This window comes from Littorina saxatilis, linkage group LG8 (genome assembly GCF_037325665.1).
Source record: "Littorina saxatilis isolate snail1 linkage group LG8, US_GU_Lsax_2.0, whole genome shotgun sequence".
Classification (NCBI taxonomy): Eukaryota; Metazoa; Mollusca; class Gastropoda; order Littorinimorpha; family Littorinidae; genus Littorina; species Littorina saxatilis.
The window spans coordinates 13,568,738-13,586,237 of record NC_090252.1 but is presented as its reverse complement, the minus strand read 5'-3'; the positions used below and the strand labels follow the sequence as shown (position 1 = coordinate 13,586,237).

Below are 17,500 nucleotides of genomic sequence, written 5' to 3'. Positions count from 1 at the left end.
CCCCAGCGGTATCAGCACCCTGAGGGCCGTTGTCTGGAGCGGCGTTGTCTGGAGGTGCGTTGTCTGGAGCGGCGTTGTCTAGAGGTGCGTTGTCTGGAGCGGCGTTGTCTCGAGGGGCATTGGCTGGAGGGGCATTGGCTGGAGGGGCGTCGTTTTGACCTCCTGGCCTACGTTTCCTGAAGCAGTAAAACCCAACTGCTGCCATGACGACACACACCCCCCCTGCCACAGCCAGACCGATGACCAGAGTGCTCGATGAACGGGATTCCGTGTCTCCGGGGGTTGTGCTGGTTTTGTTAACTGCAACACAAAGTACAGGAGGTCATCAAACCAAACAAATAAGAACAGTTTCAAAGTTCAATGTATCTTGTGCTTGCGTGTACACACGAAGGGGGATAATTCACTAGCAGGTCTGCACATACGTTTACCTGGAAGATCGGAACAAATATCCACATGATGTATATACCCACACAGAAATTTCTTAAATACGACAAAGCAGAAATACCTGAAGGCAAAAAGTAAAGAAAATGCTCCAAACAAGGCAAGCAAGTTGCCACCGGACGAAGTCGACAAGCTGTATGACAATTGCCCCATGGGCACTCATCACCCAAAAGCTGTCGTCAATGGCCTTTGGTGGGCCAAGTCATCCCACGTTGGCTTTCGAGGAACAACGGCCCACCACAACATGCGATGGAGACGATTTGCTACAAACGGATGCCTCGGAAACGTTGAATCTTGCTGAGAATCGTTACGTTTAATGAATTCACAAATTCTATAACTTTGATAAGATCATTTTTTTCTTGAAGCCCAGACCAAATTAACATTTTGTTATGAACTAACTGAAGGGAAAGAGTCTCTGGCAAGGTAAGTTTCAACATAATCACCTGCTAGCCTATGCGGGCATGAACAAATGCATTTTACTTTTCAGTTTTAATTTTAAATTCATAAAATAAGTCCCCCCAAAAAAAATTAAAACGAAAAACACTGACATTGAAAAACAAAACATTGACCAATAGATGAATAGATAATGCCACTTACTCTAACCAAAATAAATAGCATGACGTACTCTTTGTTTCAAGTTTCAACAAGAAGACTCTTAAAATAGGAACCGAGGCTAAAGTCAAGGACACGATATAGGTCAGGACTTGCTCATGGGCTACCCCTGGTTACAAGAAAAGGTGTCCAGTAAACTCTACGCAGTGTATGCAAGCAGGAGACCACTCGACTTCAGCAATGATGATGATCCGTTCTACATTGCAGTTTTAAACAAGTCGCGTAAGGCGAAAATACAACATTTAGTCAAGTAGCTGTCGAACTCACAAAATGAAACTGAACGCAATGCAACGCAGCAAAACCGTATACTCGTAGCATCGTCAGTCCACCGCTCATGGCAAAGGCAGTGAAATTGACAAGTAGAGCGGGGTAGTAGTTGCGCTGAGAAGGATAGCACGCTTTTCTGTACCTCTCTTCGTTTTAAATTTCTGAGCGTGTTTTCAATCCAAACATATCATATCTGTATGTTTTTGGAATCAGGAACCGACAAGAAATAAGATGAAGGTGTTTTTAAATTGATTTGGAAAATTTAATTTTGATCATAATTTTTATATTTTTAATTTTCAGAGCTTGTTTTTAATCCAAATATAACATATTTATATGTTTTTGGAATCAGAAAATGATGGAGAATAAGATGAACGTACATTTGGATCGTTTTATAAAAAAAATTTTTTTTACAATTTTCAGATTTTTAATGACCAAAGTCATTAATTACTTTTTAAGCCACCAAGCTGAAATGCAATACCGAAGTCCGGGATTTGTCGGAGATTACTTGACCAAAATTTCAACCAATTTGGTTGAAAAATGAGAGCGTGACAGTGCCGCCTCAACTTTCACGAAAAGCCGGATATGACGTGATCAAAGACATTTATCAAAAAAAATGAAAAAAAAGTCTGAGTATATCATACCCAGGAACTCTCATGTCAAATTTCATAAAGATCGGTCCAGTAGTTTAGTCTGAATCGCTCTACACACACACAGACAGACAGACAGACACACACACACACACTCACACATACACCACGACCCTCGTCTCGATTCCCCCCTCTATGTTAAAACATTTAGTCAAAACTTGACTAAATGTAAAAACAACACACAATCTGAACGCACCGACACATGGTTTAAGAGGCAACTAATCAGGGAAACAAATCGGAGGAGTTTTGAACAGGAATAGCTGAAAAAGCCAGGAAAACAAGAGGCGAAGCCTTCAAGGCTCACGTAAGAAATCGACAAACAGTAACACAAACTCAATCACTCCGTCACACATACACACACACACACACACACCCACACACACACACACACACACACACACACACACACACACACACACACACACACACACACACACACACACACACACACACACACACACAGTAAGCATAGGTGAAACTATGCAAGAAAGCGAGACCCTGGATCTGCCAAGAAGTCTCGGCCCGCTCACAATAACAATGACCGAGACTTTCAGTAATTCCTTTGCGTGACGTCTAACCCTCTTACGTCATAATGTGACGTCTTCAAATAGTTTCTATCACACACGTCGAACACTTTTGACCGAGACTGACGTAATCCATAGACTCGGAAATGTTAAAGTTTCTACCACAGACATACACACATACATACATACGCACGCACAGACAGACAAAGTTTATCATCGCATAGGCTACACTTACGTGAGCCAAAAACAAGTCGCGTAAGGCGAAAATACAACATTTAGTCAAGTAGCTGTCGAACTCACAGAATGAAACTGAACGCAATGCAACGCAGCAAGACCGTATACTCGTAGTCCACCGCTCACGGCATAGGCAGTGAAATTAGACTGATTAAGTGTACAGTGCCAGTGGTAGTGCTAGTGGTTATCGGTACTTTTTTATGTGTTGACGTCAGCGATGTGTGCGCAGTTCAAAGGTTAGGGGTCAAAGTTTACGGATGCTTCCTTCGATCCGCTAACGAGCTGTGGTTGAATCGACGAAAATAACGAGCCCCAAAAGGTATGTAAAAACTGAGCGAACGCTTGTTTATTTACACGATTATTTATAACTAGTATGTTCCTAAACCACTTAATGGTACAAATGTCAGTTTAATGTGTGATATAATCCTGGTTTGATGCTGTAATTTAAGCGTTGAACAGAGCAAGCTTTTTCACATTTCAAACACACAAAAAATGGCCGCTTTTGATTTGTGTTCAGTTTTTCGATTCACCCTTTTTGATTTCGATTTCGCTTACTGTCTGGAAGATGAGTTATGCAGTGAAAAGTTGCAAATGTTCCAATCCTCTCGCTGTTTATGTTTTGTTTTAAGATCGATCTTCATGGATGCCAGGGACCAACTTTTGAGCTTGCGGCGTGGGACGAGGATGACGCAGAAGATGATTTTGTTGTCTTCGCACTGCTTGATCAGGTTAGCAAACAAGTCAAAGCTTAGCTTCTAAAGGCATTAAAGGTTCCGCTGAAATATAGATCTAACTGTCAGGAACAGGCGTATATTTTGGTTATGGCCGGTGAGGTTACTTTGGATTGGTTATGGTTAGGTTTTAAATGTTATTCATGTAAAAAATGTTTTTTTGGTTAGATTTCATAGTCATGATAGTGATCTTGTCTGAATCTACAGTGATACTGATAGTGATATTGGGTAGATCTAACACTTACACCTAGATTTGGTTTCCGTGTGACTTTGTTACTTACATTTAATGGTTTATAAACATAGAGTTTTAACTATTTACTGTTCAAGAATCAAAATCAAATGGAAACTGATGACCAAATCTGCAGTCAAGAGTTTTAGTTTCATCAAAGCATGAATATTATTATTAAGTCCACTCTCTGTCACAGAGTCTGTGTCACTGTCAGTTTGTGTTCTTGTGTCATTTTAATTTGATAGCAATACATGTACTTTCAAGAAGGATGTTACACTTACTGGTTCTATCAGACTTTTAAGCACAAGGCACCTTGGTTCTAGTTTTATTATTTCTAGGATCAAATTACTTCAGTACAAGGAAACTTCTGTGTTCTAAAACATACACAGTATTTATATCCGAATACTGTCAACTGGTGCTTTTTGAGATGCACAGTTGAAACTATTTATCCAACATGCTTCAAGTTCAACCTGTAACTTAGTGTAAGGGTCATTTGTTATGCACGGGCGAGTAAACAATCCGCTTGGCTAGTAAGAACAGGCTCGCAACTCACCTGGCTGGCCAATTAAAATTCTGGTCAAATGCAACCAAAAGGGTTTTAACGCTACTGCAGATCAATTGTGGTAACTGGTATGTATCGGGGCGGCGAAATTTCTGCCAGGTTAGTGACTTTCTTGTGAACAAGAAACAATTAACAAGTGGCTCTATCCCATCTCCCCCCTTTCCCATCTCCCCCCTTTCCCCGTCGCGATATAACCTTGAATGGTTGAAAACGACGTTAAACACCAAATAAAGAGAGTGACTTTCTTGAAGTTACTCGCCCAGCTGGCGAGTTAAAATGTTGGAGTTTAACTTTCCCTCTGTTACCGAGTATTGATTTGAGTAGCTTCAGCAGAATTTTCAGGCTAATTAATTGAATAAAGTGTACAAGTGATCCATGATTTCACTAAGTTTAACCTACATTTCAACAGCCAGAAAGAAGGGCCTATGAGGGTCAGTTCGCCCTCGATCACTTCACAGCCATCGAATGTGAGGACTTATTTCGCTTCAGCGCGGAAGAGATTCGGAGACTGTGCGCCCTTCTGGGAATGCAGAGGACTATGCAGGCGCCTAATGGAATGAACAATCAAGGAACCAAGGCCAGTGGTGAGGATTTATTTTTTTTACCCTGGTTGCTGTGAAGTTGAGTTGTATTTCAGTCAGAATGATAGTTTAATGATCCTCCTCCATGATTTGATTCGCAAAGTCATGAAGTTTGCATTTACTGTGAATATTCAGTGAGTTGTTTTTACTATTTCAGGTTTCGTAAAAGATTAAAGCGGAGCGTTGAGTTGGGGCATAATTTATTTTGGGATTGCTTAAAATCTCAAATTTGAACTATGTATTTTGAACTTGAATCACAAAATGTACCTGACTAACTTTAGCCCCTTTGGTCGACACAGTACTCTATTTAGACAATAGAGAAATAATAGTGAATTGGTTGTGCCACTTACTGACTTAGTCTGTGGAGTTGAGTGAAATTATTTTTAAAATATGGTAACAGGATAAATAAAGATGCGTTGATACTGATAATTTATTCATATTAGTTTAAAAAAATAAATGAATATTTTTTTTACAAGTTGACGAAGTGGCCGCCATTGTTACGTGAATCCAAGTTCAAGGGAAGTTACTTTTGATGTGCAAAGGACTTATTTGTTTTAACTTTTTTTTATGATAATTGTTTTTATTGATTTTGTCTTCGTGGTGTCCCCCCCCCCTTAAAAAAAAAAAAGATTTTTATTTTGTTCTTTTCGGGTAACTGTTTTTGTGTGTGCAGTATAGCCAGTAACTGTGTCAAACCTGATAAATAGAAAATCAAACTGATGATAAGCATGTCGGGCTGGATATTTTAAGGCGCGTGAGAAAACTTTTGCAGTGTTATTATTTTGAGAATATGCCTCTCCACACACATTCGCATACACACTCACCAGGCTCATTTGAATTTATGATTTTTTTCAGGATTGGAGGTGCTCTGCATCTGTCTGCGGAGGTTGGCTTACCCATGCCGGTTTGCTGACGTTTCGCAGATGTTTCATCGTCCCAAGCCGGAGTTGTGTGTGCTGTTCAAGGTAGGTATCGACTTCATCTATGATCAGTTTTCTGACAAACTAACAAACCTCAATCAGCCATGGCTGACAGTGCCCCAACTGGAACGGTACTGTGCAGCTATACATGCCAAGGGGGCTCCTCTGGAGTTTTGTTGGGGGATGGTTGACGGCACAATACGATCAATGTGTCGCCCAGGCCATTTGCAACAAGAAGTGTACAATGGCCATAAGAGGGTGCACTCTCTAAAGTTTCAGTGTGTCGTGACACCAAATGGCCTTGTGGCAAATGTTTTTGGGCCCTTGGTTTGTCGACGACATGACGCAGCTTTGCTGAATGGTAGTGGCATTCTTGAACACATGCAGCAGCACATGGTCACTCCAACAGGAGATGAAATGTACCTGTATGGGGACCGAGCCTACCCCTTGACCCCTAACTTGATGAGGCCGTACCGTGGACAGATCACAGAAGAGCAACAGGCCTTCAACACAGAAATGAGCAGGGTGAGAAACTCTGTTGAATGGGAATTTTCAAAAATTGTTGGGCTGTGGGCATTTTTGGATTTCAAAAAAAAATTGAAGCTGTTCTTGTCCCCTGTAGGGAAACTCTACCTGGTTGGAGTTTTGTTGTCCAACTGTCATACTTGCCTACATGGCAGTGAGCCATCACAGTTCTTTGGACTGAATCCACCAACACTGGAGGAGTATCTCTACTAATTGTCTGTGTAGCTCTCAAGTAGAAGAAATGCTCATTGCATTGATCTTGTGTCACATGGTGTTTGGCATCCAAATGGCCAAGCATCTAAACAAATTGACCCTGTAGAAGGCTTTACATTATTAACATGATTTCACTGCTTAGAGATGGCCAAATCTACTGCCCGGTCGCCTGGTGGGAGTTCAAAATATGGTGGATAACCCGGTTTGCAACTACAAGTATCTGGTCAAATGCAATTGGCGGGGACGTAGCTAAGTTGGTAGCGTGCTGGCTTTGTAGCCAGTTGGTCGCTATCAGCGTGGGTTCGATCCCCACGTTCGGTAAGAGATTTATTTCTCGGATTCAACTTTGTGCAGACTCTCTTTGGTGTCCGAACACCCCCGTAAAAGATCCCAAGTTCACAGCAAAAGTCTCAGGGCTTGGAAAACACGAAGACACGCTTGCATGATCTTTCATCTCTGATTATCATGATCGTATTTCAATACTTTGACAAGACAAACCCAATGCTGGTGTGTCGAAGAAGACAGCCACAGCGGGCTTGTTCGAATCAAAGTATCACACCATATTTTCAGCGTATTACCAACACCTGTCCCAATATAGACCAGTTGGTCTAAGAGGACGTTAAACCCTAATAGTCAGTCAAATGCAAAAGCAACTTTTTCAGTGGTACTTTATTGAGTTAAATTTGGTTAAACCAAATAGATGCTGCACATTCAGACATTTCTGTCGTCTGTAAAATTGACTCACAAAAAAAGAAGCACCCAACTGGGGCGCGCTTTAAACGTTTCATACTGGCTGCAGCCTGTTTCTTATTTCGCTACTGATTCCAAACAAGCATATGTCTATTATCAAGTGAACCTGCGTAAAAATAAAGCCAGGTAAGAACCCAGCTGACCTCCATTTATTGATCATTTGTAAAATAGTATGCTCTTGTCACTTGTGTATAAATACATATATCTGATGGTCACTCATACTGACACTGAACATAATTTGTTTGTGTGGTATATACCGGCTTTTGACATATCTTGCAGGACAGTGACTTTCTTGAAGTAACTGCTAGTGCTACTTTGCTTCATCAGCCTGTACAGCTGTACTTGCTTTCGCAAATTACTTTAGTACATGTGCTATTCTTCATTATGCATTAGTAGGTGTGCACATGGATCTCTGACATGGGTACTGCTGTGTTGTAATTTGTAGTTTGCAGGCAGAGGGTCTTCTTGTCTGCCCATACCTCGGTACCAAGCGGCCACTAAACAACCATCATCACCAGCCAGGCAGTCACATGGGACTCTCCACTCTTCACTGAAAATCTTGTTCTTCAACTATAACTTTTTCAAAGACACTGAACTGTCAAATATTTGGGCTGTGTGGATTTGCCTCAGGACCCGTCCTTACAAAAGATCCAATCTTCTTCTTCTACATTCATGGGCTGAAACTCCCACGTACACTCACACATTTTGCTTGAGTGTATTTTTAACGTGTATAACTATTTTTACCTGCCATTTGGGCAGCCTTGCGTCACTTTCAGTGATCTGTTGGAATGTACATCTTTATTTGCTGCTGACCACTCACTCATCCTCTATAAGGGGGGGGGGGGGGGGGTTAAAAGTGTTTGGTTTGGTTCGATCCCCACGTTCGGCGAGAGATTTATTTCTCGGAGTCAACTTTGTGCAGACTCTCTTCGGTGTCCGAACACCCCCGTGTGCACACTTGCGCACGAAAAAGATCCCACGTTCACAGCGAAAGTCTCAGGGCTTGGAAAACACGAAGACACGCATGCATCATCTCTCGTCTCTGATTATCATGATCGTATTTCGATACGCCCACCAAATGTAGCTGAACACACCTGGAGCTAGACCTTACATCTTCATTAACCTTTGCCGTGCTTCCTGGGTTCACCTGTACCCAGAGACACACTAAAATCATTGTAACTCTGGAACCATTAAAGGTATCGTTTTGAAATTTTAAGTATCTCTCACACACCTAATTTGCTCTTTGTCTGCAAATTTTTAGTGTGTACATGACAAAACATCAGAATTAATTGATTATGATAATTTACATAAACACTACCGATGGCGCGGGTTCACACATACCCATACTTTTAAAGAGTAGTAGTGATTGTAACTATCCCTCTGCCGACGGCGCGGGTTCTGCTACACCCATAATTACCAAAGCGGCGGAACAGTGTCTGTCTGCCTGTTTGTCTCCAAGAGACTGTCTGTCTCTCTGTTTGTCCGTATCTCTCTGTCTGTATGTCTGTTGTCAGTTGCTCTGTCTGTCTGTCTGTCTGTCTATCTGACTGTCTGTCTATCTGACTGTCTGTCTCTGTCTCTCTCTCTCTGTCTGTCTCTCTCTCTGTCTGTCTCTCTCTCTGTCTCTCTCTCTCTCTGTCTCTCTCTCTTAGTCTCTCTCTCTGTCTCTCTCTCTCTTAGTCTCTCTCTCTGTCTCTCTTTCTTAGTCTCTCTCTCTCTCTCTTTCTTAGTCTCTCTCTCTCTTAGTCTCTCTCTCTTAGTCTCTCTCTCTCTCTCTTTCTTAGTCTCTCGCTCTCTCTCTTTCTTAGACTCTCTCTCTCTTTCTTAGTCTCTCTCTCTCTCTCTTTTTTAGTCTCTCTCTCTCTTTCTTAGTCTCTCTCTCTCTCTCTTTCTTAGTCTCTCTCTCTCTCTCTTTCTTAGTCTCTCTCTCTCTCTCTTAGTCTCTCTTTCTTAGTCTCTCTCTCTCTCTCTTTCTTAGTCTCTCTCTTTCTTTGTCTCTCTCTCTCTCTTTCTTAGTCTCTCTCTCTCTTTCTTAGTCTCTCTCTTTCTTAGTCTCTCTCTCTCTCTCTCTCTCTAGCTCTTTCTTAGTTTCTCTCTCTCTCTCTTTCTTAGTCTCTCTCTCTCTCTTTCTTAGTCTCTCTCTCTCTCTCTTTCTTAGTCTCTCTCTCTCTCTTTCTTAGTCTCTCTCTCTCTCTTTCTTAGTCTCTCTCTCTCTCTTTCTTAGTCTCTCTCTCTCTTTCTTAGTCTCTCTCTCTCTCTTTTTCTTAGTCTCTCTCTCTCTTTCTTAGTCTCTCTCTCTCTCTTAGTCTCTCTCTCTCTCTTTCTTAGTCTCTCTATCTCTCTCTTAGTCTCTCTCTCTTTCTTAGTCTCTCTTTCTCTCTCTTAGTCTCTCTCTCTCTCTTTCTTAGTCTCTCTCTCTCTTTTTTAGTCTCTCTCTCTCTTCTTAGTCTCTCTCTCTCTCTTTCTTAGTCTCTCTCTCTCTCTCTCTTAGTCTCTCTCTCTCTTTCCTAGTCTCTCTCTCTCTCTCTTAGTCTCTCTCTCTTTCTTAGTCTCTTTCTCTCTCTTAGTCTCTCTCTCTCTTTCTTAGTATCTCTCTCTCTCTCTTTCTTAGTCTCTCTTTCTCTTTCTTAGTCTCTCTCTCTCTCTCTCTCTCTTTCTTAGTCTCTCTCTCTCTCTCTTAGTCTCTCTCTCTCTCTCTTTCTTAGTCTCTCTCTCTCTCTTTCTTAGTCTCTCTCTTTCTTTGTCTCTCTCTCTCTCTTTCTTAGTCTCTCTCTCTTTCTTAGTCTCCCTCTCTCTCTTTCTTAGTCTCTCTCTCTCTCTTTCTTAGTCTCTCTCTCTCTTTCTTAGTCTCTCTCTCTCTTTCTTAGTCTCTCTCTCTCTTTCTTAGTCTCTCTCTCTCTTTCTTAGTCTCTCTCTCTCTTTATTTGTCTCTCTCTCTCTCTTTATTTGTCTCTCTCTATCTTTCTTAGTCTCTCTCTCTCTTTCTTAGTATCTCTCTCTCTTTCTTAGTCTCTCTCTCTCTCTCTTTCTTAGTCTCTCTCTCTTTCTTAGTCTCTCTCTCTTTCTTAGTCTCTCTCTCTTTCTTAGTCTCTCTCTCTCTCTCTTTCTTAGTCTCTCTCTCTTTCTTAGTCTCCCTCTCTCTCTTTCTTAGTCTCTCTCTCTCTTTCTTAGTCTCTCTCTCTCTCTCTATCTCTCTCTTTCTTAGTCTCTCAGTCTCTCTCAGTCTCTCCCTCCCCCTCTCCCTCCCCCTCTCCCTCCCCCTCTCCCTCCCCTGCAAGAGGTCGGTGAAGGGAGAAACTCGATGCAACCACTGAAGTAGCGCTGTGGGTTTCCCTGAATCCACCCCGTCGTTAGAGAAATAAACGGTAAAAAACCTCTTTCAAATGTATGGGTTCAGACAAACCCGCATCGTCGTTAGAGGAATAAACGGTAAAAACCCTCTTTCAAATGTATGGGTTCAGACAAACCCGCATCGTCGGGAGTGTGTAGTCAAAAGCGGCATCCGGCAAAGGTTAATTATTTTATTTCTAGTGCCATTACATTCCTAAATAACCACATATTAATAACTGGATCTGTCCATGAATTGAAATGAGTTTGTGTACTATTTGCTGTATGATTATTTGACTTTGAAAGTGAAACAAATTGAAAATCAAATTATAGTCATATGAAGTTAGAATTGGTTATCTACATATATATGTGTATAAGGTGTTATAAATAATTTATAATTAATAGTACTTGAAGTTAAATGGATTATTTTGAGAACAGAACATACATTTGAGACTTGTTAAAATATTGCCCTTTGCATGGCAAAGCTTGAAGAAATAGTAATTAAATTCAACGTTTGAAATTGTATTACAGAGTGAGAGTTCAGTCCAAAGTGTGTATACATACATGTCTATGTGATTGTACAATTATAATGCTTGTTTTTATGTTGAAACAACTCACTCTAGATCTGATTTAATTGTTGTCAGTAAATTCTCTCTCTAACTTAGCTTTAGTGCAAGTCAATTTATTGGAATAATTATGATTAATGATAAATGTACAGAAACTAAATTTATTGCAGACATAACAGTAAAACTGATGCATGCATCTCAGATTTGGAAATCAGAGAATTTTATGGTGAAAGGGAGGCAATCAATCAAGAAAGAAGAATAACAGACTACTCAGACTTGGCTTAAGTGAGATGTATTTCTGATCCTGGTCATTGCTAGGTGTTTGCCATGGAGTCTGGCTTATACAAATTCAGGAAGAGAATAATGTTTGGATAAGTGAAGGAAAAGTAATCAAAGATCACCATATCAAGTCGGGCTTTGCTTGCGGTCGCTCTGGTACTGAGGTCAAGCAGTGCGGCCGGCTAACAGGTAGTTTTGGGTCGCTTGTTGTCTTGTCACCATTGGCATAAAAAAGAAGAATGGGTTTTCCGTGTGACCTTGTGCTTAATTAAAATATATGAAACTGTAGATGTTGCGGAACTTTAGACTTCATACATGCCTAATATTACCGAATGTAGGAGGATAATGCCAACCTTGTTTTCCTTGCGTTTTTGGAATAATTCATCTCTAATCACACAAACTCACACACAAAATTTGAACAAGATTTGAAAACAAAAGTGAACTTAGCAATCGACATTTTTACTGAATCAAAATATAACACACAACAGAGTAACAAAAAAACAAAAAAAAGTTAAAATCGCCACATTCCACCCCTACAGAATTAAAAATTATACTAAAGAAAAAACGCTGAAAATTTATTTTGTGAAATAAAACTGATCACGACCACCCCCCACCCACCCAAAGAAAGATTTCTGGTAATCATTTTTTTTGTAAAAGTAACTAAAAAAAAAAGCGGCATCTCGCTTTGCCTGCAACGCGAGTTCTTGCCTGCGGAGATCCAGCTACTCCCTCCTCAACTCTCTCTCCGCTTCGGCTTCCCTCCTCCTGAACTCTCTCTCCTCCCTCTCGCTCCTTCTTCTGTCTCTGTCCTCGTCCGCTTGTCGCCGAAAGGCTTGGTACTCTTCTACCACCCCTCCTCTTCTCTTTCGCCTTATCGTCGGTACTTCATCTGCAATTTAAAATAAATAATGTCACATGCATAACAATTGTGATAATCAATTCAGCTGAAAGGGCCACACGTATGAATGTCAAAGCTAACAAATTTAGTAGTGGACTGGGGCCTGGGCTGACCAGGAAACCTAAAAAAAAAAAAGGTTATTGAATACAGTTGGGAGTACAAATATGTCCAACCATTAATTCTATGTTTCATTTATGCTTGTTTGTTGTGGGAACTCTGCTGCAACTATCTTTAGTTTTGGCCTGGATATGCAGAGACTATGTCAATGAGAGACTTGCCTTCACCACTGCCGGAAGCCGAAGGCTGGGCCTTTTGCAGATTGCCCAGGGCTGCATCCCGTATTATCTTGGCCTATATATATATATAAGAAACATTACGATGTATCAATACAAACAACATTGCACTTACCGGTTCTGTGGTTGTTGGTTTTCTTTGTGTCGTCTCTGCTGCGTCGTCTGCTACGGGTAAGACTTTTCTTCTTTTTCCAAATGAAGAGTCAAGACATGGGACGGTACTCTTTAGAATTATGCATCAGTTGTCTTCCCTACCATTACGTTAACGAAAGTGAAACTAAACGCACTCGCCGAGACGTCGTTGTCGGTTTCGTTACCGTAAGCGGAACGCGTAATGATACATAGATTTTCCTTAAGTTAACCACTACTACTACCACTGGCACTGTACACTTAATCTCCCTATTGACAAGAAGAGCGGGGTAGTAGTTGCGCTGGGAAGGATAGCACGCTTTTCTGTACCTCTCTTCGTTTTAACTTTCTGAGCGTGTTTTTAATCCAAACATATCATATCTATATGTTTTTGGAATCAGGAACCGACAAGGAATAAGATGAACGTGTTTTTAAATTGATTTGGAAAATTTAATTTTGATAATAATTTTTATATATTTAATTTTCAGAGCTTGTTTTTAATCAGAATATAACATATTTATATGTTTTTGGAATCAGCAAATGATGGAAAATAAGATAAACGTAAATTTGGATCGTTTTATACATTTTTTTTCTTTTTTACAATTTTCAGATTTTTAATGACCAAAGTCATTAATTACTTTTTAAGCCACCATGCTGAAATGCAATACCAAAGTCCGGGCTTCGTCGAACATTACCCGACCAAAAGTTCAACCAGTTTGGTTGAAAAATGAGGGCGTGACAGTGCCGCCTCAACTTTCACGAAAAGCCGGATATGACGTCATCAAAGGCATTTATCAAAACAATGAAAAAAACTCTCAGGAACTCTCATGTCAAATTTCATAAAGATCGGTCCAGTAGTTTAGTCTGAATCGCTCTACACACACAGACAGACAGACACACACACATACACCACGACCCTCGTCTCGATTCCCCCCTCTATGTTAAAACATTTAGTCAAAACTTGACTAAATGTAAAAAGTACCCCCCACACACACATACACACACACATACACACACCTGGCAACAGAGACTAATCATTTTAAATAGTGACCGGTGACCAGCCATTCAGGTAACTAAATTCCACCTTTAATGTATTCTTCCATCTGTTTATTCTTTTGCAGGAGTAATCAAACTACTTACCGACTGGAAACTTTTCGCAAGATGTAAAGTCCGTGGCTGGTGGTGTGCCAAAACACGGTATTTCACAACTAAGCGACCCGTTCGTGTATCTTGATTCCGGGACAAATGTCAGGCTGTATACGAAGGTGTTTGTTGTATCCTCTAAACACTTGCAGGTACAATTATTACACGCCCATGATGATGATGTTCCTGTCGATGCGCAATTTTGATACTCGGTTGAACACCATGTAAGGTCGCTTCCTCCCGATGGCTTAAATACAAATAGCACGACAGACGGCGTTGATAGACACTGATTATCAAAATATAATCTGTTCACTGAACAGTTTACTTGTGATTTTTGTCCTTCTATGAATCCACCGGTAGGGCATGTTGCCTGTAGGTCTTGAGCTGAAAACAGAATCAGCTGAGTTTATACCAACATCATGGGCAATACAACATGAGGGTAACCTCACTGGACTATAAATCTTATCCAATCCAATCCAATCCAACATCTTCTCATCTATAAAGGACTCAGTGCCAAAAGGTGCGCATGCAAAGTGAACAAGTGAAAGTGGGTGGTGATAAACAAGTATACATATTCTGAACAGAATGGACATTTTGTGGAGGACACATGATTGGCTATCAGTGTATGCAATTGCAAGACAATAGTTCCAGTATTGTACATTAATTTTTATCTGAAGTCAGCTGAAATGTATCTATATTAGCTGCGATGAGGGACGTCAGTTCTTACGAAAGAAGTGGCACCCGATTCAAAACAGTCCTTATAAAGCCGAATACACGCAAGATAAAAAAAAAAAATCGCAACTGTACCAACAGTGCAACGTTGTTTTAAGCTAATGACGTCGACACCCGTCTTTTCCAAGTGTAGCAGACGACGCATTGAACCGGTGTAACACGAAATTTTTACTCCACGAAAAAAATACTCCGGAGTAAATATTTCGTACGACATTCTTACTCCGAGTACACTTTTCGTACGAGAAAAGAACTCCCCAAGGCACGAAAAAATTACTCCCTCCACGAAATTTGTACTCCCCATTTTTTTTACTTCCAGTAAAAATCTCGTACGCAAAAATGGGATGCGGGCGAAGGGATAATGCCAATAAGTGATATCGCGCACACGAATGTCGCGCTACCCTCCTTCCACCCCTTCCACCACCAAGCCTAACAGGGAACAAGGGAGTAAACATTTCGTACACCTGGCATGGGAAGTTAAATTGCTTGTGTTGGGGTGAAGTAATTTATTCGTTATTTATTCGTCAGGGGAGTAACATTTTTGTACGAAATGTTTACTCGGAACTCACCTGTCTTGGGGAGTAATTTTCTCGTGTAATGGGGGAGTGCTTTTTTCGTAAAGGGAGTAACTTTTTCGTACGAAATGTTTACTCCGGAGTAAAAATCTCGTGGGAGTAATTTTCTCGTGTTACACCGGGACAGTTTTGAAGGAAGAATAGAGGTTATAGACATATATAGATGTGGAACTTTTCAGCACGTGTACGGGAACGTATACGGGCAACGTCATCAAATCTACTTTTTACGTCACGCGTTTGTCAAGATCTACACCTCTTGCTGGGAAGCAAACACCGAATAGGAAAATGGATGACTGCATTTGGAACATTGCAGAAGAGTGAGCATCATATCTATAGACCAATTCCCCAAGACGTGTACGGGTGAAGTCACATGTACACGTACGCGTACTGGTCTTGGCTACACGTTCGCTCATCTAGAGCACTGTATAACGACAACAATGTCGTCCGTTATCGCAAACTTGTCTACACGATTTCGTCCACAGGTTTCTTATTTAAGTGTCCGCGCTTGTCACATTTTGTAAAGGACGCATTTGTCCGTGATATGTCAGTTTTCATTTTCTCTACTACCTGTAGAGCAGCATTTTGTCCGTTTTTGCAAGCCTGATTTCAAGGACTAACTAACCTTTTTGTACAGCAAACTCGAGATTTGCTTTACACGCAAATGTGAAACTGTCTGTACTGTCTCTGATTAATTTTAAGCAAAACGCAAAACCAAAATCACATGTTTGCAACATATTTCATTTTGCAATGAAATTATGCAACTCCATCCATGCGCATCTTTTGGCACTGAATCACATTATGATAACGTTATCGTAGGCATAGTCTACATATACACACAGACACCAAAAAAAAACACCCACACACACAGACACACACACACATAGACACAGACACAGACACACACAGACACACACACACACATAGACACAGACACACACACACACACACACACGCGAGATCGAGCTTGTGGAAAAACAGACCAACAGAGGCAAATAGAAACTGACAACAAAGATAAGGAGAGAGAGAGAGAGAGAGAGAGAGAGAGAGAGAGAGAGAGAGAGAGAGAGAGAGAGAGAGAGAGAGAGAGAGAGAGAGAGAGTGGGAGCGACAGAGACACAGACAAGCGAGAGAGACAGACACAAGAAAGAGAGAGAGACAGACACTTGAAAAAGAGAGGGAGAGGGAGAGAGAGATCGGAGAGAGAGAGATAGAGAGAGAGAAAGACAGGGGAAAAGAGAGACAGATAGACACGCGAGAGAGAAAGAGAGAGTGGGGGCGACAGAGACACAGATTGCAAGCGAGAGAGAGACAGATACAAGAAAGAGAGACAGACAGACACTTGAGAAAAAAAAGAAAGAGAGAGAGAGAGAAAGACAGGGGAAGAGAGACAAAGAAAGAGACATAGACACAAAGAGAGAGAAAGCGCAATGCAACAAAAACATAAAATAAGTTCCCATTTTTGCTCAGCGACATTTACCCGTCAACTGAGTAAACGCCGACATGCCACGGCTAAACAAACGCTCGTTGAACAGTATTTAAATAAACAAGAGCACATTTATAACCAATGCAGATATTGATATATTTTTGAGTCCGGAATTCATTTTGCATAAAACAAATCCCATGTGTGTGTGTGTCTATAGGCCCTACACCTATCTGGGGATATCATACCCAGGAACTCTCGTGTAAAGTTAAATGAAGATCGGTCTTGTAGTTTTCTCGGAATGACTGTACACACACACACTCACACACACACACACACACACACAAACACACACACACACACACACACACTCACACATACACATACACACACACACATACATACATACATACATACATACATACATACATACATACATACATACATACATACATACATACATACATACATACATACACCACGACCCTCGTCTCGATTCCCCGTCTATGTTAAAATATTTAGTCAAAACTTGACTAAATTTAAAAAGACGTACCTGTCGTATTTCTTAGAATGCAGAAAACCATAAGCAAGAACGCTGTCATACGCAACATGTATTATCAAAAACTAAACAAAACGAACACTCCAAGAACTATCGATGTAAACTGGCCATAGCCGTGGATCGATGATTATCAGAATGTTTTTGGACCGTGGTGCGTTTTTGCGCTAGACCTAACTTTTAAAATCTAAATAATAAATTGACAGCTTGTTACACAAACATTCTTTAATCATAACACCAACAGAATGATTTTTTCATCAAGACAAGATCAGTAATCTACAATTCGATAAAATGTTATAGACAGTGATGATGAAGCTTCAAAGCCACACAGAACGGTGCCTACGCAGAG

General features: G+C 40.8%; 2 protein-coding genes across 4 annotated transcripts in view; one reads left to right on the top strand and one right to left on the bottom strand.

Annotated features, from left to right (window-relative positions):
- The window catches only part of LOC138972178 (uncharacterized), an 18,879-nt gene that overhangs the window by 857 nt on the left and 522 nt on the right, over positions 1-17,500 (bottom strand). Inside the window, exons 1-3 of one of the 2 annotated variants that reach the window (XM_070344925.1) lie at positions 17,149-17,202; positions 13,869-14,255; positions 1-300 (exon numbers count right to left, since the gene is read on the bottom strand). The exon at positions 1-300 is cut by the window's left edge and continues 857 nt beyond it. In XM_070344925.1, the coding sequence (XP_070201026.1) occupies positions 1-300; positions 13,869-14,255; positions 17,149-17,197 (736 nt within the window). In that variant the 5' untranslated portion in view covers positions 17,198-17,202. Of the gene's footprint in view, positions 301-13,868; positions 14,256-17,148; positions 17,203-17,500 lie in introns of those variants that run through there. The other variant, XM_070344924.1, reaches the window with a different exon arrangement.
- On the top strand, positions 2,847-8,352 carry LOC138972834 (uncharacterized). Of its 2 annotated transcripts, XR_011457777.1 has the most exons (5): positions 2,854-3,044; positions 3,355-3,453; positions 4,657-4,831; positions 5,684-5,793; positions 7,682-8,352. XR_011457777.1 is itself a non-coding variant. In XM_070345501.1 (4 exons), the coding sequence occupies exons 3-4, from the start codon at positions 4,774-4,776 to the stop codon at positions 6,484-6,486; spliced, it is 861 nt and encodes a 286-aa protein (XP_070201602.1). In that variant the 5' UTR covers positions 2,847-3,044; positions 3,355-3,453; positions 4,657-4,773; the 3' UTR covers positions 6,487-7,068. The 2 variants fall into 2 exon arrangements, 1 of the variants encoding a protein (XP_070201602.1); XM_070345501.1 differs by lacking the exon at positions 7,682-8,352 and having other exon boundaries at positions 2,847-3,044; positions 5,684-7,068.

Excerpts from the sequence above, each read along its gene's own strand:
- LOC138972834 (XM_070345501.1), top strand. The coding sequence starts at position 4,774 with ATGCAGAGGACTATGCAGGCGCCTAATGGAATGAACAATCAAGGAACC. Across the intron at positions 4,832-5,683 it reads TCAAGGAACCAAGGCCAGTG|GATTGGAGGTGCTCTGCATC; the intron begins GTGAGGATTTAT and ends GATTTTTTTCAG.